This window comes from Neodiprion lecontei, chromosome 1 (assembly GCF_021901455.1).
Source record: "Neodiprion lecontei isolate iyNeoLeco1 chromosome 1, iyNeoLeco1.1, whole genome shotgun sequence".
In the NCBI taxonomy this organism is placed as follows: Eukaryota; Metazoa; Arthropoda; class Insecta; order Hymenoptera; family Diprionidae; genus Neodiprion; species Neodiprion lecontei.
The window spans coordinates 31,022,339-31,048,869 of NC_060260.1; the positions used below are offsets into that span (position 1 = coordinate 31,022,339).

The window sequence follows — 26,531 nt, forward strand, 5'->3', positions numbered from 1 at the left end:
TCGAAGACTTCGCGTCGAAGAGGACCGCCGACCGTCACGCCACACAATAATGCATGCCCTCCTCCAACCTCTCTCCCAATTTCGATTTGTAATCTGAGAAGAACAATCCGCATAGCAATGTATCTAATTCGAAAAGATGCAGTTGTGGATTGGGTTTCTACAGAATTTCTCGGGGCAAGTCCCAGGTAATAGAAATTTTTTGACAGTTTAATCTGTCGCGCCTTATTGCGCGTAGAATAATCAAGAAAATTGGACGCAGCCTCTTGCGCGTAAATTAATAACAGGAATCTGACACATTCTTTTATGCGTCGATTCTGCAAACAGTATATAACAAGTCTCAGATGATAACAGTTTTTGACTGTTTAATCTGTCGCGCCTTATTGCGCGTAGAATAATCACGAGAATTGGACGCAGCCTTTTGCGCGTATATTAATAACGGGAATCGGAAACGTTCTTTTACGCGTCGATTCTGTAAACAGATGATGAAAAATTTGGACAGTTTAATCTGTCGCGCCTTATTGCGCGTAGATTAATCACGAGAATTGGACGCAGCCTTTTGCGCGTATATTAATAACGGAAATCGGAAACGTTCTTTTACGCGTCGATTCTGTAAACAGATGATGAAAAATTTGGACAGTTTAATCTGTCGCGCCTTATTGCGCGTAGATTAATCACGAGAATTGGACGCAGCCTTTTGCGCGTAAATTAATAACGGGAATCGGACACGTCGTCTTACGCGTTGATTTTGCAAACAGTATATACAAGAGTTACGCACTTTCGATGTGCTGATCTTTTAGCTCATCGGTCAATTTTTTGACGATTACTGAAGTTTTCAAGTTCGACGGCACCTTCTGTGCGTGGACTTGATATCTTTTAGTTATGAGATAAAGCGCGGTATTCGAAAACCGACGCTCAACGCGCATGTACAAAAATCTCGGTAGTGTATAGTGATAGTGGAGAATCTTGGCGTAAGTATTTATGAAATATATCTGAAATATACAGAAGTACTAGTTTAACTGATCGTATTATTTTCTGTTTCAGGGCAACAAAACCTATTTTTTAACAAATGCACAAGAACTATAGAATGTTTAGTCGGAAAAAATATTCACTTTAATAACTCAAAACAGAAAGAGATGTTGATTCAAAAAATTGAGAATGTTTTTTTCATCAATATAATTAATAATCGAAGCAACGAATATTAAGGTGAATATCATGTTGAACTCGACCCATTTTACTGTCAGTATATGGACTTTTGTGTTTGTGCTAATCATACCCTCGTCTGTTTCAGCTGATAGAACTTTTGCTTGTCTTAGATAATATAATCATTCATTTGTTGGATCTAGCTAATCAAATAGCTAATTAAACCTTTGTCTGATTTACCTAACCAAACATTTTGTCCGTTTCAGCAAATCAACTTTCTGGATATTCCAGCTAATAAAACTTTTTGTATGCTTCAGTTAATCAAACCTTTTGTCTGTTTCAGCTAATCAAACCTTTTGTCTGTTTCAGCTAATCAAACCTTTTGTCTGTTTCAGTTAATCAAACTTCGTCTCTTTCAGATAATCAAACTTTTTGTCTGTTTCAGTTAATAAAACCTTTTGTTTGTTTCAGCTGATCAAACTTTCTATCTTTCAGCTAATGAAACTTTTTGTCAGTTTCAGCTGATCAAACCCCTTGCCTGTTCCAGCTAATCAAATATTCTGTGTGTTTCAACTAATTAATTTTTCTTTTTTTCGTCAATTATGTTTTTCACTTATCTAAGTTAAGTATATTTTTGTCTGTATCGGCATATGTCACTAATTATATTTTCATCTGTTTCAGGTAACAGAGTTTTATTGACTATACTGAAAAATTAACGTTTCATTTTTTAGGCTTAGATCTGGTTTAGGTCTGGTTCAGGGTCAGTCATCTTGTTTTCACTCATACATAGATTTAGTGGTGTAGTTCAGAATCATCACGATCACAAAGTATGGTGAAATTTATTCAGCTGTAGTTTTTGGTAATGGTTTTACAGCCTTTTATTGCAACCGTTTTAGTTTTAGTGTCAAGAGTCTTTTTTCCTCGAGTCGCTGATAAGTCATGTTCGGTTTGTATATCACTGTAGAATTATACAGCTCTGTCGTATTTTGGTGGTTGTGCATATTCTATGTTTCCATTTCTTGAAAGATTTTTGCATCGTCTTCCAATAGGAAAATGCCAACGTCTTACAGCGATTAGTGCTTTCGATCTTGATTGTGGATTGTTTTGCGTATTCATCAGGTTCTCCATTTTAGTGATTATCTCATACCTCAGAAGAAGAAAACCCGTGCGCGAACATCCAATGTCAATCACCGTTCGCCTATAAGCTAAAAACAATCACCCTTCATAAATAATTAAAACAACCATCTTTCATCCATAATTAAAACAGTCATCTTTCATCGATAATAAATAGTCAGCGGGTTATATGAACTGAAAAATTTCGAATATACTGCGACTATACGCGAGAACAAATTGATTGGGAAAAATAGTTTATCATAATTAACATGTGAAAAAAGTCGTCTGCAATTTTTCGAAGAATGTAAGATCGATCATGCTACGATCTCCGTGGAGTAGGCCTACTGGGGATACCACGTAAAAAAAAAACGCACCGGGTGCTCTACCGCTTGCGGTGGTGTGGAAACGAGCCGAAGTGAACTTATTTTCACTGGCCAAATACTAACATATTGTAGTTTTTCAAATCAATTGTATTCTCTGGGTAATATTATTATTAGGGGTTACCGGAAAAGTGCTGAAATTCCGGATAAAATAATATCGACTTTGTCTGGAATACATATTCTCAAACTCGAAATTCCTAACAATCAACACGGACGCTGCCATAAATGTATAATAAAGTTTACAGATATGAGTAATTATAATCTGGGTCACTTGATAATAAATTTCTGAACAATCTTGTGTTTGGGGGTCAGCGGACAGAGTTACAATCAAACCAGGTAATATGAGTAGAAGTTGAAAACAGGAACCTTGATCATGTTTAAATTTTTTTACATTACTTTTGTGGTGATGATTGCCTGAGGTTCATCGGGGTTTTTTACAGCATGTACTCAAACATTAGTAACAATCGAGTTTTACCTAATGTCGAACAAAAAATTAACAAGTAGTATTTTTATGTAGAAAGGTCTGAGTTTTCCGCTACTAATAAACTGCATTTTTGACAAACCACGGAAATCTAACGTCAGTTACGAAATTATTTTTATATTTCAGCTGTATCTTCTTTCGGAATGAAGATATGAGCGTTGACTGAAGATACATATTATTACCTTCAATTGAGAAAGGTACGAGTTAAATATTAAACATAGGGACACAAAATTATGTATAATTACATAAGGTACGTATAGAAACAACCACATATTTCCATCCTTTGATTAATTTATTCGACCGTGTCTCCCATCCTTTGATTAACTTCTTCGACTATGTTTCCCATCCGTTGCATCTAGAAAAGATTTCTAACTCTGTTAACAGTAAACTAAGTGCATGTTTATCATGCATCTATTTTTTAGATAACATTATTTTTGTCGATCCGATGGAGTTAGATTGACATTGCCGACTTTGGCCCAAATGAATTTGCGTAGTTGAAAAGTATGCGGCATCCATACGGAGTTATATGAAAATTTCAGTTTCTTGTTCGTCATTCCATAGGAATAATAATATTCGACTCTGTATTATCTGGGTACACGTGGCGACCGATGGTAACATCAATTCGTGTCACCTCTACCTACCGACTGCCTACCGCATCGAATTGCGCGTGTAGGGGAGGACGCAGAGGACGCTGCTTGACGATAAAGTTATGTCTGCTATTTTCGAATACGAAAAGCTTCATAAAGCCAGCAGTCTATGTATCTTCACTCAACGCTTGTATGTATTTTCTCTTTTCGATGAGATTGTAGATGGCGTGTCGGTTAATGACATCAAAATTGACATGTAATTTAACGTAATAATCGACCTTCTATACTCTACTATTTAACCCATGGTATCGTGTTGGAAGTCTTGACATTTGGCGATAACTTATCAGTTGTGTGCGGTGTATAGATTCGTGGTTGTGTGTACGAAATTCGTGAATAATGATGTAAATGCGAGTATAACGGCGAAGATGAGCATCGGGAAGATGGGCTGCCCCGGGGGTGGCCTTTACGTGGTCGAGGGCGAGGTCAGCCTCCTCATGACAGCGATGCGTCGAGGTGCACGATGGTCTTCGCATTCCCATCAGGTTAGACGGGTCACGTCAGCTGATCCACCTTTTGATATGCCTGTATTATCTCGTGGTATAGCCAATTCCACCGTTCAACAATAAATAACTTCATTCAACGTTTAACAGCAGGCAGGCTTGGTAAATGATATTGCATAAACATTTACCAGTCGGCTTTAATGAATTTGCAAATAGTCTCAATTGTGTACTTTTTTTAATTCCTACCTATACTTTTGGAGTAAGCAGGAATTTTTTTTCTTAGTTTCTTCATATCTATGTTACAGACTTATTAAACTGATTGTGCCTGATTTGATCTTATTTATAATCAATGTACAGAACATGTGAAATATTCTCTCAACCTTTAAATGTCTCAACGATTTACTAATTATTAGCAGCTGGATATGGGTTGCGAATAAATTCTTATAATTTGCAATATAATTTTCATTCAGCAACAATATATTCCATAAAAAACTGGCTAATCTTAAGTAACCTCGAAACCTTAGAATTGGCAAGAATTTTTATTCTTTTTACAGAAACTTCATAATGAATTTTTTTCAAGTATTTACAAGCTTCAAATTATTTACTAAGTCTCGAAACAATAAAGTAGCATTTGGTTTACTATAACATTAAGAAAGGTCTGAATTTTTATGTTGTTCAGTGCAATTAAAAAAATACCTTCATGATCTTGTATTACTATGAAATACTGATGTACTTACATTAGAATTGAATAACAGACATCTAAAAGTAGATACGAATATTGCAATTGCTTGATCATATTTGAAGATAATCTCAAATATGACTAGTTACTGTGATTGTAAAAAAAATTTTTATTACTCCTTTTATTTCAAAACTTCACGAATTTGATCAAAACTGTAGGATGAGGACCAGGATACGCTGATGAAAGGCCTAGCAAGTTTGAAGGAAGCGTTGAATGATGCTGATAATTTAGCCCAGCTTGAACCCAGTGTATTTCTGGCCCCATTTCTTGAAGTCATCAGGTCTGAAGAGACAACCGGCCCAGTTACTAGTCTAGCACTATCAGCAGTTAACAAGATTATATCCTATGGCCTCATTGGTAAGCATGTGCTGTATATATGCATTGTCTATCTCTTTATGGGATATGCGGGTATTGTAATCTGTTATAATCTAAAAAGGTAAATAAGTTATCTCAATTTAACAGATATAGTAATGTACGGTTTACTTATTTGAATGTTAGATCCTGATCACAACGCAGTAGCTCCTTGCGTTGAATCTGTAGCTGATGCTGTAACTCATGCAAGATTTGTGGGAACGGATGCTTCGGGAGATGGAGTGGTCCTTATGCGTATTCTGCAAGTCCTGCGAGGTCTCGTGCTCTCAGCTGCCGGCAACTTTCTTTCAAATGAAAGTGTTTGTGAAATTATGCTTAGCTGCTTTAGAATATGCTTCGAAACAAGGCTCAGTGGTAATTTTCTTAACTATTCGTAAATCAGGAACTCATAGCATTACCTTTAATCTAACCAAAGACTGTATTATGGTATTTTAGAGTTGCTTAGGAGAACTGCAGAACACTGTTTGAGAGATATGGTGCAGCATCTCTTCACCAGACTACCGCAATTTGCAGATGATACTAGGGTTCTTTTGAACATGAAAGTTAGTACTCGAATACTGGGTGGTACCATTAGAAATGTTGTACATTTAAATACAGGATCTAAGCACAGAAGCAAGCTACCTTGGCGCCTACAGATAAGCAGCCGAAGCTGCAACTTGCCATCTCACAAACGAAATTGTAATGTCAGGTTGCGTATCTGTAGATGTCAAGGTGCTTCGTTTCCACGTTTAAGTCCGTTATGGTTCTTAGTTGAAGCTATGGACACAAATTTTCTATTCAACTTGACTAATCAATGTATATTTTATATGGATTTAGAAAATGAGAACCAATGGCATGGAGAATACCCGTACTAAAAATAGAAAGAACAAAATTCACGTCAAACAGAAATCTAAATTATCTCCTGATGATGATGAAAATGAAACACAACTTCTCAGCCCTGTTGAAAGAGTTAGAGCCAGCCATTTATCAACTACACCAATTACACCGTCTAGTAATATTGTCGATATGCAAGGATCGCTGGATCGTGGAACCCCTGACAGGGCTGATGATGAAAAAAGTGAAAACAAAATTAATGTAACTGAAATTGAAGCAAAGACAGAAGATTCTGACAAAAATCAAATTAATACGGAAACTAGCCCTGATCAGGATAATTCAAAAGATTCCGTCAAAAATGACGAGTCTGCCAAAATCGAAAATAAAGAAGGCCTGGAACCAGTGTTATCAAATGATGCAGAAAAAGAAAGCGAGGATAAAGTTGATGATGCTAAAATTGTACCTGATCAAGATAAATCTTCCGTCGAACAAAATCCAAGTGTTCCTCAGGGTATGTAAAATCAAGTAATGATAATAATTGTTTATCATCCGGTTTGGCTACATGCTTTTCTCAATAGCAAAATCAAATGAATTTTGCTGTTAGACATGTAATGTTATGTGGAGTAAAAGCAAACAAAATTCAGAATTCTTAGAGTAATAAAATCTATTCTAAATTTTAGGGGCTAAGCCACTTGGAGTAAACGAAAAATCTGTAAATTTGGTGCAATCTCCAACTGGCAGTGTGGAGGACTTGTCTATAGATGATAATAGTAATATGAATAAGGAGGTGGGATTGCAAAAAATGAAGGAGGATGCAGAACTGCCGGAAGAATACATTAACACTCAGGGAGTGAGATTTACACCTCTCCAACAGTTGGCACCATACGGAGCGTTATGTATTCGGGAACTCTTTAGATTTCTAGTTTCTCTTTGCAGTCCACTTGACAAACAAAACACTGAAGTAATGATGCACTTAGGGCTCAGTTTGCTGCAGGTAACACTGGAAGTGTCTGCAGATACTCTTGCCAATTTCCCATCACTACTTTCTCTAGTCAAAGATGACTTATGCAGAAATTTGATCTTGGTAATTAAATAATTATTACATTACGTCTTAATTTGATTTGTTCCTTCAAAATTGACGTTGTTTTTTTGTACTCATTATTTGTGCAGTGCCAATTTATGGCTGAACTGTTTTCTCTCCCAATCTAGCTTTTGGGATCTGATAGGCTATCAATCCTTGCAGCAGATCTTCAAGTTTCATTTTTGTTATTTGAATCATTAAGAGAATATCTCAAATTTCAAATGGAGTTTTACCTCACAAAGTTGATGGAACTTGTCAATTCAGATTCAAATAGAATAACGTATGAACAGCGAGAGTTAGCATTGGGTAAGTATTGACTGCTGAATATTTTCATGATTCAAACATAGGAAAACAAAACTTTAGCACAAAATTTTTACAATGAATAAAATTATCCATTATTGCAGAAGCCATAGTGAGACTATGGCGGATACCTGGTTTGCCGGCAGAATTATATCTTAATTATGATTGTGGACTATATTCCAAAAATCTTTACGAAGATCTTACAAAGTTACTGTCAAAGGTAAATCAAAATCCAAGTATTTTGGTGACAATTTCTTTATCACTTCCCATAATTTATCATTCATGAATACCATTATGTTCACAACTGTAGCCTGCATGCTATGTATACGTAATAATAAATCTGCCTGAACTAACTTATAAGTAAATTTAATGTAATGTTTCAGAATGCTTCAACAGTGTCAGGTAGTATGCACAGTATACTACTGATATCGTTAGATGCGTTGATAATGTTGATTGACGGAATTGAGTCCAGGTGTAAGGGAGTCGAGGAACAACGAAGAATTTCTCGACATCTGCCGTCACTAAATTTACCTACTAGAGATGAGTTACTTGCAACCAAAGCTAACAAGAGAGTAAGTTCAAATACTGTGAATTACCGTTTATCAGGTTTTATGTACAACTATCAGTTAACATAAATTATTTATCGCTCTTTTACAGTGGCTAGTCCTTGGAACTGAACAGTTTAATGCCAAACCTAAATCTGGAATCAATGTTCTTAATGAAAAAGGTTTACTTGGGGGTACAACAGGTCATCCAGATCCACAGAAAATTGCTAAACTATTGAGAGAAAATCCGGGTCTAGACAAGAAAGAAATAGGAGATTACATTAGTAGGAGAGATAACAGAGAAGTGCTACAATGCTTTGTAGAGAGCTTTGATTTTCAACAGACGCGCATTGATCAGGCTCTCCGATTCTATTTGGAATCTTTCCGACTCCCTGGAGAAGCACCACTTATCTCACTGCTGCTTGAAAAATTTGCTGAACACTGGCATGTGAGTGAAATACGATTTACTCGTTCGTTATTTAATTGCAATTCCAAAATGCAATGATAAAGAAATTTTCAACTGCTTGTGTGTGCATATAGTAGTAAAATAACCGTTGTTTAAAATGTGTAGGTACTTAGTATATCTATCAGAAGTGTTATGGGCAACAACATGGCATATTAATAGTTTAATGTGTTATTATCTTAATATACCAATGAAATTAGCTTATTAGAAATTACTGAACAAAGGAAGCTGTAGTCTGATGCAGAACAGTGACAATTACTGAAGTTTGATAAGTTTTACATTGCCATTTTTCAGACTAGCAACGGAAAACCATTTGCTTCTGCTGATGCTGCTTTTACGTTGGCCTATGCCATAATCATGTTGAATGTAGACCAACACAATCATAATGCCAAACGACAGGGTAACCCCATGACTGCAGAAGAATTCAAGAAAAATTTGAAAAAGGTTAACGGTGATGCTGATTTTGATCAAGATATGTTAGATGAAATATATACAGCTATTAAGTGAGTGTAATAAAAATTACCTTTAATAATCTGTGAGAGTCTTGTCGTTTAACTAGTTGAAAAGATTGTGATCATTTGAACCATTATATTTTTAGGAGTGAAGAAATAGTCATGCCAGCTGAACAAACTGGATTAGTGAAAGATAACTACTTGTGGAAAGTGTTACTCCGTAGAGGTACTGGGCCCGAGAGTAACTATTTAAAAGTTGGCAAAGGAGGAGAACTTGTTGACAGGGATCTGGCCGTACATGCTTGGGCACCTGTTGTAACTGCTCTATGCAGAGCTTATAAAGAATCGTCGGACAGACCTTTACAGCGCAAAGTTGCTCAAGCATTCCTAAGGTGAGGTCACAGTCTTTCTGCACTTCTCATCGTCGTCAAAACCTTTCTACAATCATTACCATCTCTTGTAATATTCTTATCCACACAGGTGTGCCTCGATCAGTGCCCACTATGGAATGAGTAGTGATTTAGATACATTGGTCGTCAGTCTATGTGAATTCACAGGGTTGGCTACAGGGGGTGAGCCTGAACAGCTGATTCTCCAGTTAGGAGGCAGTGGTCGTAGTCAATTAGCTGCACGTACTCTTTTTGAGGTAACGCATCGGCATGGAGATGCGTTGAGAGCATCTTGGAGAAATGTCGTAGATTGCTTGCAAGCTGTATATAAAGCCAAGCTGCTGCCGAGAATTCTCACGGAAGGTGAAGACTTCCTTGATCTATCGGGGAAAGTATCCCTCATTCGGAAGAACGTCACCCCTAGAGCACCTCCTGCTGAACAAAGCATTTTTTCCAGCCTGTACTCATACATTGCATTAGATGCATCGCGAGGTCCACACCCTGCAGAGGCCACTGCTCGCAAAAGAGCAAAGCAGTGTATAACTGATTGTCGGCTTGAATTGATTATTGCTGAAAGTAAATTTCTACAGGTGAAAAAATTATTGTTTACCTTCAATGTATTTAGATCACTAGGTGGATCAGTCTAATATGATGTTAACAAACGGAAATGATGTGCTTTCAGGTGGAATCACTTCGATCTTTTGTGGGAGCGCTAGTTGCAGCAAATCCTCACGACGAAGATCTTGCAGTTTTTCTTCTCGAAATTCTTCTTAAAATTACGATTCAGAATCGTGATAGAGTAATGCGCATTTGGCCGATTGTTCAAGCACACATCGAAGGGTTATTAACCACTGCTGCCCGAGAGAACCATGCGTATCTGCTTGAAAGGGTCGCTGTTGGAATGTTAAGATTAGCAATTAGATTGCTGCGGGGCGAGGAATTGGCTGGTGCCGTTTTACCACCTTTGACACCGCTAACCCACTTACCTTCAGCAACAACTGCTACTTTGGCCAGGCAACTTGCATATGGATTATTCGAACTTTTAAAAACTGGTGCTGCCAACATCCATACCACGGAAGATTGGAAAGTTGTTTTCAGTTTATTAGAATGTGTGGGTGCTGGAGCATTAGCTCCAAAACATACTAATACAGTCTTAGACGATGCACCTAGCAGAACATCCGTTTTGGATCCAAGACCTGTTAGCCCTATACCAGAATGGGTGCTGGTTTCTCCTACTGGCACCGAAGCTCCCTTGCCGGTCACTGCCGATACTATAGTCCTGGATAGAGATCTGCATGATCATGATCCGGCAGCTCTTGTCAAATGTTGTGAAAGTCTTGCATTCTTAGTAAGGGATGTTGCTCACGTTACTCCATTCAACTTTGAACTGTGTGTGCGCTGCGTTAGAACGTTTGCGGAGGCTGTTTTAGTCAGCGCAGGCAAACGACATAAGGCTCAAAGTGTTGAGGAAGAACCACCTGGATATCAACAAACCCCCATTCAATTATTGGATTTGATGCATACTCTGCACACAAGAACTGCTCAAGTATTCCGATGGTGGGCTGAAGAAGGCGGGGCTGCAGAAGGAGTTTCTTTGTGGCCACAGGGATGGCGACCGTTATTGCAAGGTATAGCGAGGCTATGTTGCGATGCCCGTAGATCTGTTCGCACATCGGCTGTAACTTACCTGCAGAGAGCTTTACTCGCTCATGATTTGGCACAGCTGGCTGCAGCAGAATGGTCTCAATGTCTAGAGCATGTTCTATTTCCTTTGCTGGCCCAACTTCTGAGCCCGATAGCACCAAATGACCCAATTGGAGTAGAAGAAACTCGAGTACGAGCAGCAACGCTGCTCTCAAAAGTATTTTTACATCACTTAACTCCTTTACTGACACTACCTGGATTCCTGCCAATATGGCTTACGGTTTTAGATTTATTGAAAGCTTACATGTATGCTGATAATAGTGAGCTACTTTTCGAAGCCATTCCGGAATCCTTGAAGAATATGTTGCTGGTTATGGCATCTGCTGGCGTTTTGGCCCCAAGCTCAAACCTTTGGACACCTACATGGCGAGCGATAGATACTTTTCTACCTAATTTAAAGGCGGAACTTTTTCCAGAGCCAGCACCTCCGTCACCTGATCATTCTAAACCACAAGTTGTAACTTTACTCGGGCAGCAACAACCTTCCTTTCCAAGTCCAATCGCCCCACAACCTGATACATCTTCCCTGAAGCATTCTTCACACCAATCTGAACCCATAGAAGAAGCTGCAGGTATCTGTCCAACACTTTTAGAGTCAGATAAATTCGTGATTGGTGGTACAAGTCCGACATCAGGAACGTCGGCACCTTGTGTAGCTGAAAGTAAGGAAACCCAACAAGTGATCACTCTTGTAAATCAACCGGCCCCAAGTGTAGCTAGTCCAGTGGCTGTCCAGCCAATGGCTCAGCAGACTTTTGACATCACTCAAACGCCGACTCAACAGAAAAATTTCGAACATCAGCAACAGCACGAGCTTTATTATCAACATTTGTCTCAGCAGCAAGAATACCAACAGTCAAAATCACAGGTGGAATATCTATATTCGTCTTTGCATCAAACTGGACTTGATATTGAGAAGGCTACACAACAGAATAACGAGCAACAGCCTGCAACAGAACAGACTGAAACACAACTTCCTGTACTTCAACCTCTGCAACCACAACAATATTTACATTTACACCAACAACAACAGCAGGTGCAGCAGCAACAGCTTCAATATCCTGGGACAGCCAGTCCAGTTCATCAAATGCATCAGGGTTCTCTACCAGTTGTAAGAAATATTTCACTGTTCTTGCTATCCTCAAGTTCATGAAATTTCTGGTACTTAACGCGTTATCAAGATTTCAAAATTTAATCCCGTCCGGTACTCCGAGTGGTGAACGACTGTAAATAATAATTTTGAACTTATCTACAAATATTTATTTGATTCCAGATGTCGACCGACGCATCCTCATCAGCCACTGTCTTTAATTCTGCAGCATATTTTTCAGAGGATCCCGCGGCGGATCGTCTTTTCACCGTCACCACGCCGTGACAACTGTACATTTTTTACGTGTATTGTATCATATAATTGTTAATTTTAAGTTTTATCGCATCTTCTATAAAATAAATTTGTAGGTATTGAAAGAAGATGAAAAAAGATTAGACATTTCAGTATCTTTGGCTTGTATATTTGGCACAGCGATATAATAATAACAACATTAATTACACAATAATAATTCTTTGTATATAAAGTTCTCTTTGTCATGGCACTTGGTGAGTAAATAATTATACAGAATATGATTATATAACATATACAACTCAAAATATATATAAATATATATATGTATAAAATATTGATTAATACAAATTTATACAGATTACGTGGCCCGCGGACCGGACCCAGTTTATACAGAACATAGAGATCCGCGGGTTAGACTTTACTTTACCAATCTCACCCCTGACATAAATTTAATAATTTGGTATGAATTTCTATATGGAATTTTTATTTGTTAATGTTGCAAATGACTTGAAATTTTCCAAGTAGGTAAATACTCGATTGGTTCCTTCTTATTTAATACAAACCAGTCAGTATACGTAAATAGCTTACCGAAGCATCTTGCCTCCTCTTCGGAGTTCCTATGGTTCTCTAATCTTAGCTGGGCTATAAATAGTGCCAGAAATAACAAATATAAGATCAACTGCCCCTTCCCACTATGTTTAATTTAAGCGTAGATTTATAAGTTATAACTAAAAGGGATAGGTAATATGCTGGCACAATAACGTGACTACTTATTTGATGATCATTGAACAAGCAACAGGAAATGTTACAGTGGCTATGCAAAAAAAAGGATTTATAATTTTACACCAGAACTCGTCGGTGTTTAGAATTTATGCCAAAGAGCGCTCGGAATAATATTCTTGTATTAAATTTCATCCTGCTTATGAAACCTTCTCGGTTTCAGTTACGTATCCCTTGTAAGTATAGAAATCCATGGCATTATAAGTACACGAACGTTAAGGTACGAATGTGTAAACAAATAGTGCAGTAAGTAATTATTGCACACGTCGGCAATAATATCCTAGTGTCTTGCATTTTTCACAAAGATGTTGCGGGTGCACCTTGCTTTGATCGGAGACGTCGAGACCATCAGGTTTTTCCAGCGGGCGCTGGAAATAAAATATCTTTTTTTATCAGCTCCGCTCATGCTCGGTCTTGGCTTATTCTTGGCTTTTTTTTTCGAAAATTTGGCAATATCAACTGCATATGTTGAACGGCCATGGATTGATAATATTTTCTAACTATGGTTTCAACAGATGTCTTCGTAAAGGTAGAGTCCACAAATGGTGTAGAATTGTCTTCAGCCAAATACAGAATGGTAATTACACTCGAAAATACTTGGGTTCTACTAGGATGTAGCGGTGATCATGACGATTGAAGGTACGCTAAAATAGGGATTGAAAAATGATTCTCCGAATTTAATTTGGCATTAGCAGTTATTTCAACATTCACGAGTACAATATCTCAGTATATTGTATAATTTGTGTGAAATCATAACAGGGGGGCGACAGACCGGACAAACCAGGAATAGTGCGGCAATTATGATGGTCCCCAGGAAAAAATTCACTTTTTTTTATAAATGGTTTTCAAACTTCAAATATGCTTCCTTAATTTGGGTAAGCTCGATTTTGCAAATTGTATTGTTCTGTTAACCCCCAAAGAAATACTATATGTTGTTTAATCCAAATTTATGTATTTTAAGGTGCATAATTTCTGGAGCTTTTGGTCGTAAAAGCAGCTCAACATTCCTCAAGCTTCATGGAAAAAGGCCATGCAATTCTGAATTCTATTTTAGCAGAATTGTCGCCGCCCTGTTCAATCAAGTGATAATCCCTGTTTGCTTCGTGTAGCTAAACAACGACCGATACAGTTACCACCATAGGAGCATGCCTACCTACGTAAATATGCGCATCTGTGTATTCAAGTAAATCTCAGAATTGAGCTCGATATATAATTAGCTTAGCATTTGCCAGTTTATTCAGTACGAAACTCGTGCTAGAAATCTTTACTGTATATAGAACAATAGTTCAATTATTTATTTTTCTGCTTCGCGCTGTTGTACGGAGACCTACGCGTCGAGCTCTAAATAAAGAAAACCGCGACTACAGCCTGCTTCTCGGAAGCATATATCAACTTATATTTAAATTACTCGGAGAGTTGATAAGTCCTGAGAGGTCTTCTACTATAACTAACAAATTGATATTTTTTGTTTTTAATTATTGTTATTATTATTTCAGCCCCCGCATGATCTGTTTTGAAAAATTTTCTAGAGAAGAGTGGCCTAAGAAGGTGTCGGTGAAATTCATTATTTACACAGCGGGAGTCTTCGAGGGTTTTGTGAAAGTACTTAATGCCAGTTGCAGAAACGTTTCTGGTAAGTTTACGAATTTGTCCTACAATATTAAACTCTAAAACGAGCCGATTTGTCAAATTTTTTGAATATTCATCTAAATACCAGTGAATATTTCTAAATTAAATGTCAGTCAATGATTCTAACTCGGATGATACTCGTCGGTTTGTAATAGTCAACGCTTCGATTCGGAACAAAGAGTGTGATGATTTATCGTAATTGAATCTCAGCTATGGACACCTGATAATGAATTGATCAACTATTCGAGATCCAGCTAATGACTTATCATTTATCTATTAATTGATCTAATATTAATTATAAGTTAAATGGGGATGTTTCGAAACTTACATATAGGGAGGGCGAGGGTGAGAGCAGCACGTGAGACGGGGATGTAGCTGCAGATGCCACCCCGAGACTCACCTGCTTGTGTGGATAGACGTTAATGTGACATTTGATGCATTCCTGCCCCATATTGGCCCAACTGTTTCCTGACATCCACTTGCGTTTGCATTTAGGGCATTTGTACTCTCCGAAGCATCTCTTTTTGCCCTGATAAGGCGTCAAGCCCTCGCCCTTGGGCCGTGCCTGTAATAAAAAAAAGTTACGTCAACAACCCGATCTCTTGGTCAGAAAAAAAAATTTTCAACACGTCTAATGTGTTCATTAACTAGAGCAAGGATGCATCATCAAGTAGTAGCATTTGCGATAGCTGCAGATCATATGATGCCGGGACTTTATCTCACAGGCAGAAAAACAAACGACAAAAAAAACCTTGTATGTTTAAGAATATATATTTGCTCCGGAAAGCAACACAAATTTCATGGACAATCAGCAGGCTTTCCGTATGATCAAATGGTTTCACGTAACTTTTAGAAAGAAAATTGACAGTTGCGTAGATGTATATGAAAATAAGATCTGGACGAATACTTGGATTGAAGTTTCCAAAAGCTCGTTAACAATTCTGGGAACCAAGTTGCCACCCGGCACTTTTTTACCATTCGTTTGTTCTGATTTACGATTGTATCTATAATTAGTGGTGTTTAAAAATTACTCGTACTCCATCGGACTTAGGAGTGTTTGTACGAAGCTCTATAACATGCCTCTATTAATCCATGCAGTGAAACCTTAAAAGATTAACCCTTGAGCTCAACACTGACCTCAGGCGTCAGCCACTTCAAACCCGCGAGCGTAATACGAGCTTATCTTATATACCTATACAAGGATGTAAGGATACGCTCACACCGATTCTGGACAAGGTGCAGGCTACGTTAGCTACGTTGCAAGAGAGAACGGTATAATTCTTTTGTGTACGATTTATCTTGGTGGCTCAATTGGAACTACTAACGAATATCTGAATGGTTTTCTTTTTTTCTCACTTCCATTGTACTATCGGTCTTTTCAAGAAATTTTCTAACATGTATCTGGAATACGTATGTTTGTTGAACTCAACTTATTATACATACGTATATTGATATATGCAGTAGTGGCAGACTGTAATTTAAAATAATTACGTATCGTACGTGGTTACATAGAATGAAAGCGGTGGGTGCGTGTTACACGGGCACGTGTTTGTGACTATGCAGAGGAAACTCGATTGAAACGCGTGTCGGGGTGTAGTTGGTGAAACAATTGTAGGGTCAACGCTTTACTTGAGACTTTAAGGCTGGCTAGATGTGCGCGGAGCCCCCATCACAGTTAGTCGCGAGATGTTCTCCTCAATTAAGCCGTAATTTGAACGACCAACAATATTACTCCGGAGTACGCGAGTGACGTAATATCGTTTAAACACTGGCATATTCTCAAACGGCATACCATATATCGCGTGATTACTTTACCCACTACTGACCGCTTACTCGTTTACATTTCTACCCGCAATGTAACAAATATCTGCATGCTTGAAATCTGGAATGACAGTGAATCATAAATTGTCTGTAATTGCCATTAACTGCACAGCTGTCTTATCTATTTTAAAGAGATGCTCTCTCGGTAATGCATCTGCGGAGGGAGGTCGTGTGGAGAGAAATAAAAAATGAGAAAATTATAATTTGCACAAAAATTGACTTACCTGAGGGCAGTCTTTGATGTAGTGGCCTTTCTTGAAACACAAGTGACACAGATAGGTGGACGGTGGCCTCTTGGTAGGTTTTCGCTCTAAAAGGCCAAGTTCCGTAAAATGTTCAGCTAAATCGCCGATGCTGTCAGCTAAGCTTCCGGGTCCTATCGGCGCTCCAGGACTGACAGCATTTTGGTGTAAATAGGTCTGAGACGCCGCAGTCGGGAAGTTTCCCCATACTGCTGGGAGAAGTTTGTTCTGAAAGCGGAAACAATTTTGCAATCATTCTGCGACGTGAATATGCACATAAACAAGCGTCGAAACGCTACATTTCACGTATTTAATTGTTCGGAGTTGATCCGCGCGCATTTCGTATTATTATCAAATGTGTGGTCTCAATAATTTAAAGATCGAAAGACTTGACCATTATTATGGTGTTTTGCATTGCAAGGGATCTAGCTTTGCGGTTTGCGGAGCGGGAAGATAAATTTAAAATCACAAGTTGAATCATCGTGACCGCTAATGACCAGAAAGTGGAACTTGCTCTATCAAATTGCTAAAAATGGCGTCTAAAACGCGCGTGTCAGCTAGAAGACGGAGATGTAATTATATCTACGTCGTGGAAAGTGATTACAAAGCATAATAATGTCTGCTCGCATTCCTCATGACGTAACGAAAAATCGCTGCATCTAAGGGCTTAGTACTGTAGCACAGAAGGAAACATTATGCGAGCACCGCGGCGAGAATGTTTGCAATTTTGTGATTATATCCGAGCCAAGAATACGAGAGTTTGCCCAATTTATTTCTACCACCTTTATTCGACTCTATATCTGTAACCAAACCGTACCGCAAGGCTATCATACATCTTTCAGCTTCAGCTGCTCTGTCCATAGGCGAGCTTTCGTTTTCGCAATTCGACCACCGCGACTCTCTATTTGTGGTACAACTCTAACAGATGATATGGAGGTGGATGTGGATGTATTTGAAATATGTTGAAAAGGGCTGCTTACGCTCCGCACTGCAGTCTGCTCCGGGGGCTGGGGAGAATTCTGATCGGCAATCGCCAAGTAGACCCAGTTCAAAAGATGCGGTGGATAGTGTGGCTGCTGGGAAGTAACCTGGGACTGGGTACCAATGTTTCCTAGGCCGAGACCAACCCCAACGCTAACGGCATTCGGCTCCTGAAGCTGTGGATGCTGCAAGTGCTGAAGGGGCGGTCGGGGATGGCAGGCCGCCATCGTTCTTTGGCCCTTCAAGGCCGAGGCGATCGGTGCCGGTGATGAAACGAAGTCGGAATTTTGTCCCGGCTGAGGGGCATTTCCTTCGGCTAAGATCGAGCACCACGAGACCGCGTCGAATCGGCTCTTTGTTCGCGACACACGAAATAAGCACAACACCACTTCCTAGAGAACTCGCACCCGACAGGGGCCGGGAACGGAATGATCGCGCTGCTCTCGGAACACGCAGCCTCCGCACTTGGACGGATACGCACACGTGGACGCCATCCACGTCGGGTTGGCTCGTGCGTGCATGAGTGCGTGCCTCTGTATATTCTTACACTAAACGCCGCACTTCGGCCAAGCTTGGGCCGCAAACTACGGTCGGTTCGCGATGAGATACCCCTCTCTGGAATCATCGCCAGATTCGATTCAATTCTTTATGATCTTTCGGCGTTTACGATTATCAGGTGTTCGTGATCAGGTACCAACGACAAATCATGAAGTATAAGGACCCGTGGTCGTTATCTGGATGCATTTCGCAGAGAATGTCTCATCGGAATACGACAATCGTGATAAATTTGGGATAATTGGGACTGATAAAAAAAAAAGAAGGAACAGGATAAAGAGGGACTGCATACGGGTTAAAATCCTCTCACGCTCTAACCGAACGAACGACCATATTATACCCGGGAATTTTTTTGTCACGGGTAGACTGTAGCTTGAAGCTTCAGTATGAGAGCGAGCAAAGATCTCCGCCATGTGGTGCGTCTATTTCAGTGCCTGCTCTCCGACAAGCATACCGTCGCAGATCTTTTGCCCCGTTCAACGGATCTGACGTCGCTTGCACAGACGGAGTTCCCCATTTCCATAGTGCGCGAACCCGACTCATCCTACTGACTCGAAATCAACTCTGTTGCACATCCAGATGTTTTCCTCGTCTGCTTACAGAATCTGGTCGGTCCCAAATGTCAGAACTCCGTAGGACGTTACACTGACTACGCTGGAATTACGCATGTGACTCCTACACTGGGAATGTTTGTCCTCGGTCAGGACTACAACTGGAACCGTTTACTCAGTTTTATCATCTGCTGATAGAAACAATAAATTACAGTTAATAGGAATGAAGAGCTACTTACCTATATTTTAAAGTAACTGCTTCAACCATACTGATGCACCAACCATTCAATTGAACTTGATTAATTGTTTACATATTGCGATGCAAACGCAATTTTCAAACGCAATCATTTTTTCTTCCATGTATTTCTCTCGCACTATTATTGCCGTTAATATCACTATTATCGGTGGCACTGTGGTTAAAAGAAATTTTACCATTCGGTTTATCCTACGTTATGTATGCCTGGATGACTAATCGGTTTTTTAAAACTTAGATTTAAAATAAACACAGATTGACTGATTCAATAGGGGCACAAGCCCGAGTATGCGTATCTAGATGTTGGTATAATGCAGATACGTATGTGATGAATATATATCAAAAGAATTTATTTTCACAGCTAGAAGGTCAAGGATATTGGATCGAACGATCGACGGCAAAATCATTTTGCCGGCGTATTCACATCGCGGTTTGCTGGAAGTGGCGGAAATATATACAAAAGGTACTGATTGTTACGTCATACAATGACAGTCGATGAACCCGTGCTAATAATATCCGAGCCCATTTTCTGGGCATTGATTAATGGTGCGGTAAAAAAACTCTTTTAGTTCCACTAATTACATACCGTATAATCAATACGATGATCGAAACTGATGCGAGGAAAAATGTTGTCGTCTAAAAATTTTAGACCAATGGCTGATCTATCGAAATTAATGCATGTTTAAAATGATTACAGTAGATTAAAGTTGAAAATGAATCCATATTACAGCTTGTGAAAACAATGAGCCGAAATTTTGTAGACCTTAAAATTAGGGCAAATGGTTTATATTTCATACAGCTATAAGAAATAATGGTATTAGTCAAAGGATTTAACCACATATAGTCGTAGGTCGTGACTAATTTTTGTGTCAGTCGGTGGGCTGAAGACTCTTGGTACAACCTTTCTCTCCGACCGCATTTACTGAACATTCATCCCCTCTTTTACTAGGCACTGGGAATAAATTCGCAGTTATTACGGATATAATTGGTAGGGTGGCAAAAGTCGGGCCCTCAATGTAAAAGTTGTTCGAATACTTGAAAACTTCGTTGCTGATGGAACGGGAAAATTATTTTACGTAATTTGTATCGTACTCTATCAACTGTATACATATCACAGTCTGGATTAATCATCGTTCCATAAGTCGGCACAAATTGACAATATAGACAAATTTGAAGTTTTTTAAAAAGCAGTAATTAACTAACGATCGTTATGATCTAGATATCCGTCAATTCAAACTATTGTGTGACTATTGAGAATGCAGAGAAGATTACATGCATCACAGGAATCATCTCGACAAGAATTTTCACTTCCGTCTCACATTCCTTTGGTTCTGGTTCCTTTTTGCGGGGTCGGCCGAGGCAGCCAAAGAGCTAGGAAACCATTTACAATTAACGGCAGGATCAATAGTTATCGATGAAAGTTATCGCATGGCATTTGTCATCGCGGGCCAACATGAACGGAGTAAGCTTGACGACCCCCGCCTCCCTCGTTCCTCACAGTCTAACTAACCTGTTTACAATCGATAAATTTATTTTGGTGACGTGCGCCTGAATCCAACTCGCCTGTTATTCCGCGGCGGACGAAGGTGCACCCTGATCACATCAGCGAAGTTCATCCCCGGATTAAATCAGGGGAAAGCGTTAAATCACGTGTGATCGCGTGTATCTTCGGCCAGTGGACCGGGGCGAAACTGACCTTCATCCTTTGACCCTAATTGGTGACCTTGGAAGACGAACCAGAAGTATATTTGCTGTTTGGCCCTTCACGGTGTTGTGATAATTAATACGTATACCGATCAGGGTGTGTTACAGACCATGCGAAAAGTTGAGTTGAAAATTATCCCAGAAACGTGTCACGTGGAAAATTGAATCCAAACGCATGAAGGTGGCGTGTGACCTTGGAACTTTGAGGCAAGTGCTCACGTTCCGATAAACATGTGTCAACCCTGCCGTATATGAGGATGAGGAGCGGTTAGTGTTCGTGTTCAACAGGAATTACGACTCCGTACAACTTGGTGAACAGCACTCGGGGATGGAGGTGATTAAAGAGAACATTGAAAAGGAGTTCTTGCCTTGCGATTTTGGTTTCAATTTTTTCATCTCTGACGATTAAGTTTCGGAAGGTGTGTGATCAACGAAAATTTCAAGTTTATTCTCTGTGTATGTGAAGATGTAGCGAGTAAAGTAATTATACTATTATAGGTAGTTTGAAAATTTAACTCCCTTCAAAATACGCAACGAGAATTTATAATGACCCTTACGGATCGGTAGATGAAAACGTGCAGATTTTGTAAAAACCAAAATCATTATTTTAACTGAATCATCGACGAAAAATTCTTATCGCTAAATATGTTTAATTAAAAAATCACTGACCGTTTCAACACGGATTACCAGCGATATGGAAAAGTATGAGAGCTTGGAAGTTGTCGGCGAGGGAAGTTACGGCGTTGTCATGAAATGCAGACATCGGGACACGGGACAGATTGTGGCGATAAAGAAATTCCTCGAGACTGAAGAGGATATTCACGTTCGTAAAATGGCACTTCGAGAAATTCGTATGCTTAAGGTAACTGTGCAGTTTATAATTCATATAATTCATTTATTTTCAAAATACAACTCGACGTCGAAAAACGAGACTTTTCATCTGTAATACAATTTACAGTAAAACCACTTTGCCAACTACTTGTATATTTCTATATAACCTTTATTTTTTACCCGGGAAGGACGGATACAGACTAACCATTGAAATTCATTCGAATTTTATGCTATGCATTTGCAAAGATATAAGATATGTCTGTACATCAGTGGTAGTTTCAGGACAAAGTTACCGTTTTGTAATAACTGCCCCCAATATTATGCGAAATTTGAGTGGTTTATGCTCTGAAACGGAAGCCAACTCGCTTTCCTCACCTCCGCTTTCCTGATATTTTCGTGAAAAATGAATTCCAACAGTATTGCAAACTGTTAAATTTGGCTTTCCACGTATACTTCACGACCTCAAATTTCTTCCATCCTATATAAGACACTTGAAAGAAGGATATATCGGTTATGTGGCCGTAAAACTTCCAGAATTATGCCAAGTAGTAAAAAGCTCGCTGCCTGTAATTCGATTGTGACTTGTAATACCGCAGCTATAGCATCTGCAATAATAACTAAGCAGTCACTGTAATATTAGTTATCTTTCGCGTTTATAGTCGAATATTACAGCAGGACGCAGCCGTCAGAATAGAATACTAATTTTTCTGTCAACCCAACAGAAATTGCGGCATGAAAATCTAGTGAATATGATCGAGGTATTTCGTCGACGCAAACGGTTTTACCTAGTTTTCGAATACCTGGACCACACATTACTCGACGAATTAGAGGCAGTCGGAACCGGCCTTGGAATAGATGTTTCTCGTCGTCATATATTTCAAGTTCTTCGAGGGCTGAATTACTGTCACACGAACCATGTAAGTTTCGAACGCCACTTCGTTATGTAAGATCGTCGCATAGCTGGGCGTGAATATAATCAAGTGAGAGCCGCACAGATGTTCTAGATTTGTCAGGCACCCAAACACGTGGCTTTTTATTATTTGAAAAATAAAAAAGACCAAGAAATTCTCAGCTAGGTACTTAGTCTTCGTCAAGAATGGTACTTTGTATGCGTGAAATTTTTTAAAGCATTTCTTTTTTTTTTCTCAATGTGTTTAATATTAGATACCCAAACCTATGCGTAATCTTCCAGAATTGTAAACGTGACGATTGAGGCTGATGATTCAATTTTTGTAGAATTTTGTTACTCTTGCACATACAGCATATCTCAATAGCAAATTAATATGTTGAATGATTGCGTAGATATTCTATATACATCATTAACCACTAGTATGGAAAATCGGTGGGATTATTTAAATAAATATACTTTTATTTGTAACATGTTCGACTGTAGCTTGGTCTGCATTTTCATCCCACGCAATTAGACAGACGCGCTCAAGTTAACGCGCGTTAAGATGTTTTCATGTTAGATCTTACTAAGCTGGTTAACGTATGGGGTTTGTTATATATTCCAACTGCATGTTAGTCGCGCCATAGATGGTTTTATGCTCAGCTTGATGCTGTAGGACGGATATGTGGGCTTATCTCGCTCAATAGCATCAACGTATGTACCAGAAGCGGGTATAAAGGCCCCCTTGTGGCCGAGTGATACAGAAATGCTTGGAAGAGCTGTTCCTTGAAAACACATTATGTCATACAGTCGACGGTACGTCGATAATGGCTGTGCGGATCTTCATAAGTTTTCATAACGCTCGATTGTACTTTCTACACCGCAGTCGAATGATACCGCGAAGAAACCATCGTCCAATAAACTCGGTATCTGTGAAATAGAATCATGCACGTTTACTTCCAGTTTCTATTGAATTGCAGTATTGAAGCCTAGAAAATTGGGTAGAATTATGATAAGGTCATCTACGTAACTAGCATAATTCATTTCCTTATATCTTCCATAATTTATAATTCAATCACGACCCCGTAATATATCTTTAAAGTATGCGTAATATACCTTGAGAAAATCTTTGATCGAATCGTCTTCCCATTTTATTTAAAAATTATACGCCAGATTATGCACCGAGACGTGAAACCTGAGAACGTCCTCGTGTCTCCAAACGGCATTGTCAAGCTGTGCGATTTTGGCTTTGCCCGAATGTCACCCGGACCGAATGAGTCCTGCACGGATTACGTCGCGACAAGGTGGTACCGGGCCCCCGAACTTCTGGTAGGGGATTCCCACTACGGCAAGAGAGTCGATGTTTGGGCCGTCGGATGCCTCTACGCCGAGGCCGTCAACGGGGACCCCTTATTCCCAGGGGATAGCGACATCGATCAGCTCTATCAGATCATGAAACTTTTGGGTGAGCAAGTACAAACTGGTCAAGTTAAATCTGATGTAATCTACTATTGTTTAGTTTATGATTCGCGTCTGAAGTTTCAAAATAGAATGGTATTATACACACTCGTCTGGATTAATTTTCACCCTTATTGAGAAAATTATATACGCGTCTCCTCATGCCAAGATCAATTTTCTCAACATTCGTTGGATATTTTGTGCAGGTAATCTTTGTCAGAAGCACCAAACGATGATGGTGAGGAATAACAATATGCGTGGGATGAGACGAGTAGCTACGGACATCTGTATGATGGGGAACATTCGATCACTACGTTCAATTTTTCCGTCTTGGCCATCGACGACGATAGACTTCCTGTCTCAGTGTCTGAGAATGGACCCCGACATGCGTCCGACTTGTGCGACACTGCTGGACCATCCTATATTCACTCAGGACTCTTTTGCCGAGCGTTTTTTAGTCGATCTTAAGGAAATTATAGCTAAGGAGATAATGGATTGTCCCCTTACTCAGCAACGGTTGGAATCCCGAAGAGTGACAGCCCAGCTGCCCCCTGAGAGACCAGCCAGAACTTGTCACAGCAGCACCGGGAGGTATGATTCACTGACTTTTTGGCTTGGAGCATAAGCACTCTGCGTCTCACATCGTGCATTTCCGATTCTTCTTTAGCTGGCAGATGACCTTGATCCGAGGCGGAGGCACTTGCAACACGAACATGTGTCAGCCAGAAATTGAACGAGCTCGTGAGTCCGTGGCGTCGATCGAAAGGCCGCCTCTTCTCGCCATGAACAGGGCCAGAGAGCCCTGTTATTTCGGGCCCGTTTCCGTCGTCCCAAATACGACTTACATAAGACGCCTTGAACATCGGGGCATACTTGTTCCGGGTACCAAAGGATGCTCCTTACCCGCTCTGGCCTCAAGGGAGTCCAGCCATGCGAAAGAAAACACGAAGAGGAAGAGGTTCGATCTGCCGCACGTGGACCGCTGATCGCGCGTCATCGACCTCGCTACATTATGCAATTTTAGATTTTATAATTTGCATCTACATTTATATACTTGTGTAGAGTACGATATATTGCTGCAGCCTTGATGTATAAGCTAAACAGCTGTCGTATGTTGGATAATCATCATTTGCACGGAGATTTTTTTCTACGAATGCGTCCAATTATAGATGCAAATAGTTTCCGCGAAGGTCGTAGCTCTGCGAGCGAAAAATATCCCCGTGAAATGATATTCCCATACCTACAGTTACCAAAAACTTGGACAGGAATGGTATGATGGTGCTCAAGTGAAATGCTTGCCCTCGGAATGATCCCCGTAGTGCTTGGTTTAGTTATTTTGTGTATTAGTTGAGGCAAAATTCATCATAGCTAATGCCCGGATTAATGGACCTGTGAATGATATCGAACCAATGCGTTTACTTCATTTCTTTGTTACCCTCTCCGTGCTCGGTAAGGTCTGCAAGATGGTGTTAATAATTTTATCTGTGCAGATATTATCATCAGAGAAAGATACCTATATCAAATTTTTTTCGTAAACTGACCCGCATAATTCTTCCCTCGTTAAGAAATCTTTTTTTTTTTTTTATATGAAAATCACATTCTCGTAAAAAATTCGGTAATATCATGCACGTTTATTATTTGTTCATTTTACTTTCTCTTTTTCATTCTACGTGATCAAACACGTTTTACATACTCTGTGAAGATCAATTCATAAATATTCTCTGCGCTTAGACGTGACTCGTGAAAAACCAACAAACAATTAATAAAAATTAATGGGTTGATGTCGACCCAACTAATGGATTACATTGTGAATCGTAAGGAGTATAAATTGAAAATAAGCATATCACCGTAGCAAACCTTGCACACGCGTGTATGATTTGTATAAAAGGAAAGAAAAGAAAAGAAGAAAGTTATATAATGAAACCCTATACTTACATTATGTAAATCAACGAACGATAGACTGAATGAACTAGGATAATAAATACATGTCTGTACTATACATAAATTAAACTTTTATTATAATTTTATGCCCAGAGGTATGTATGCGTCGGAGAAACAATGCTGGAAAAAAATCGATGTGAATATGTTCGAAGTACCATAACGTAAGATATGTATTCTCGATGGTATATAAGTTTTATGTCCTTAAACTCCCCATAGCGTTTTTATATCCATTGCGGCGCCTCGATTCGTTGGCGAAAAAAATTACGCAAGTAAAAAATGCGTAAAAATATGAACTATGATATATGTAGGTAAATCGCAGCTTGGCACAAGGAAAATCCGAGGGATCAATAATCACGGTGAATGATTTACATTTTTAGCACTTCTATAAACAACTTGAGTCGGACTTTATTGTTATTATAATAGTACAATTTTAATTCGTTCCGTCCCGTAAATGGCATGCACATAATATTTTACTTTCCCTGTTTTCAATCGTAT

General features: G+C 39.3%; 3 protein-coding genes across 6 annotated transcripts; 2 read left to right on the forward strand and 1 right to left on the reverse strand.

The window, feature by feature from the left end:
- Positions 1-3,986: 3,986 nt before the first annotated feature.
- On the forward strand, positions 3,987-13,213 carry LOC107222027 (Golgi-specific brefeldin A-resistance guanine nucleotide exchange factor 1). The gene is made up of 15 exons (XM_015661230.2): positions 3,987-4,243; positions 5,099-5,297; positions 5,439-5,666; positions 5,748-5,854; positions 6,129-6,636; positions 6,806-7,209; positions 7,335-7,512; positions 7,611-7,726; positions 7,890-8,078; positions 8,164-8,499; positions 8,809-9,017; positions 9,113-9,358; positions 9,447-9,945; positions 10,038-12,170; positions 12,333-13,213. Exons 1-15 carry the CDS (start codon positions 4,127-4,129, stop codon positions 12,432-12,434), a joined length of 5,571 nt encoding a protein of 1,856 aa, XP_015516716.1. The 5' UTR covers positions 3,987-4,126; the 3' UTR covers positions 12,435-13,213.
- On the reverse strand, positions 12,397-18,307 carry LOC107222044 (zinc finger CCHC domain-containing protein 24). Of its 4 annotated transcripts, none has more exons than XM_015661255.2 (4): positions 17,854-18,305; positions 16,856-17,101; positions 15,211-15,375; positions 12,397-13,549 (listed from the first exon to the last, which is right to left on the reverse strand). In XM_015661255.2, the coding sequence occupies exons 1-4, from the start codon at positions 18,079-18,081 to the stop codon at positions 13,436-13,438; spliced, it is 753 nt and encodes a 250-aa protein (XP_015516741.1). In that variant the 5' UTR covers positions 18,082-18,305; the 3' UTR covers positions 12,397-13,435. The 4 variants fall into 4 exon arrangements, with proteins under 4 accessions (XP_015516741.1, XP_015516739.1, XP_015516742.1 ...); XM_015661253.2 differs by having other exon boundaries at positions 15,139-15,375; XM_015661256.2 differs by lacking the exon at positions 12,397-13,549 and adding an exon at positions 13,558-13,825 and having other exon boundaries at positions 17,854-18,307.
- Positions 18,308-19,196: 889 nt separating this feature from the next.
- On the forward strand, positions 19,197-26,500 carry LOC107222016 (cyclin-dependent kinase-like 4). Its single transcript, XM_015661211.2, has 7 exons — positions 19,197-19,676; positions 20,433-21,336; positions 21,416-21,779; positions 22,471-22,665; positions 23,811-24,102; positions 24,302-24,686; positions 24,763-26,500. The coding sequence occupies exons 3-7, from the start codon at positions 21,612-21,614 to the stop codon at positions 25,079-25,081; spliced, it is 1,359 nt and encodes a 452-aa protein (XP_015516697.1). The 5' UTR covers positions 19,197-19,676; positions 20,433-21,336; positions 21,416-21,611; the 3' UTR covers positions 25,082-26,500.
- The last annotated feature ends 31 nt before the right edge of the window (positions 26,501-26,531 follow it).

What these genes read in the sequence shown, in the direction of transcription:
- LOC107222027 (XM_015661230.2), top strand. Translation starts at nt 4,127, where the DNA reads ATGAGCATCGGGAAGATGGGCTGCCCCGGGGGTGGCCTTTACGTGGTC. An exon ending in AAATCCAAGTGTTCCTCAGG is followed by an intron (nt 6,637 to 6,805) that starts GTATGTAAAATC and finishes TCTAAATTTTAG; the next exon opens with GGGCTAAGCCACTTGGAGTA. An exon ending in GTTGCTCAAGCATTCCTAAG is followed by an intron (nt 9,359 to 9,446) that starts GTGAGGTCACAG and finishes TTATCCACACAG; the next exon opens with GTGTGCCTCGATCAGTGCCC.
- LOC107222044 (XM_015661253.2), bottom strand. Translation starts at nt 18,081, where the DNA reads ATGGCGGCCTGCCATCCCCGACCGCCCCTTCAGCACTTGCAGCATCCA. An exon ending in ACATCAAAGACTGCCCTCAG is followed by an intron (nt 15,376 to 16,855) that starts GTAAGTCAATTT and finishes TTTTTATTACAG; the next exon opens with GCACGGCCCAAGGGCGAGGG. An exon ending in CACCCTCGCCCTCCCTATAT is followed by an intron (nt 13,550 to 15,138) that starts GTAAGTTTCGAA and finishes TTTTATTTCCAG; the next exon opens with CGCCCGCTGGAAAAACCTGA.
- LOC107222016 (XM_015661211.2), top strand. Translation starts at nt 21,612, where the DNA reads ATGGAAAAGTATGAGAGCTTGGAAGTTGTCGGCGAGGGAAGTTACGGC. An exon ending in GAGAAATTCGTATGCTTAAG is followed by an intron (nt 21,780 to 22,470) that starts GTAACTGTGCAG and finishes TCAACCCAACAG; the next exon opens with AAATTGCGGCATGAAAATCT. An exon ending in ATTACTGTCACACGAACCAT is followed by an intron (nt 22,666 to 23,810) that starts GTAAGTTTCGAA and finishes ATTATACGCCAG; the next exon opens with ATTATGCACCGAGACGTGAA.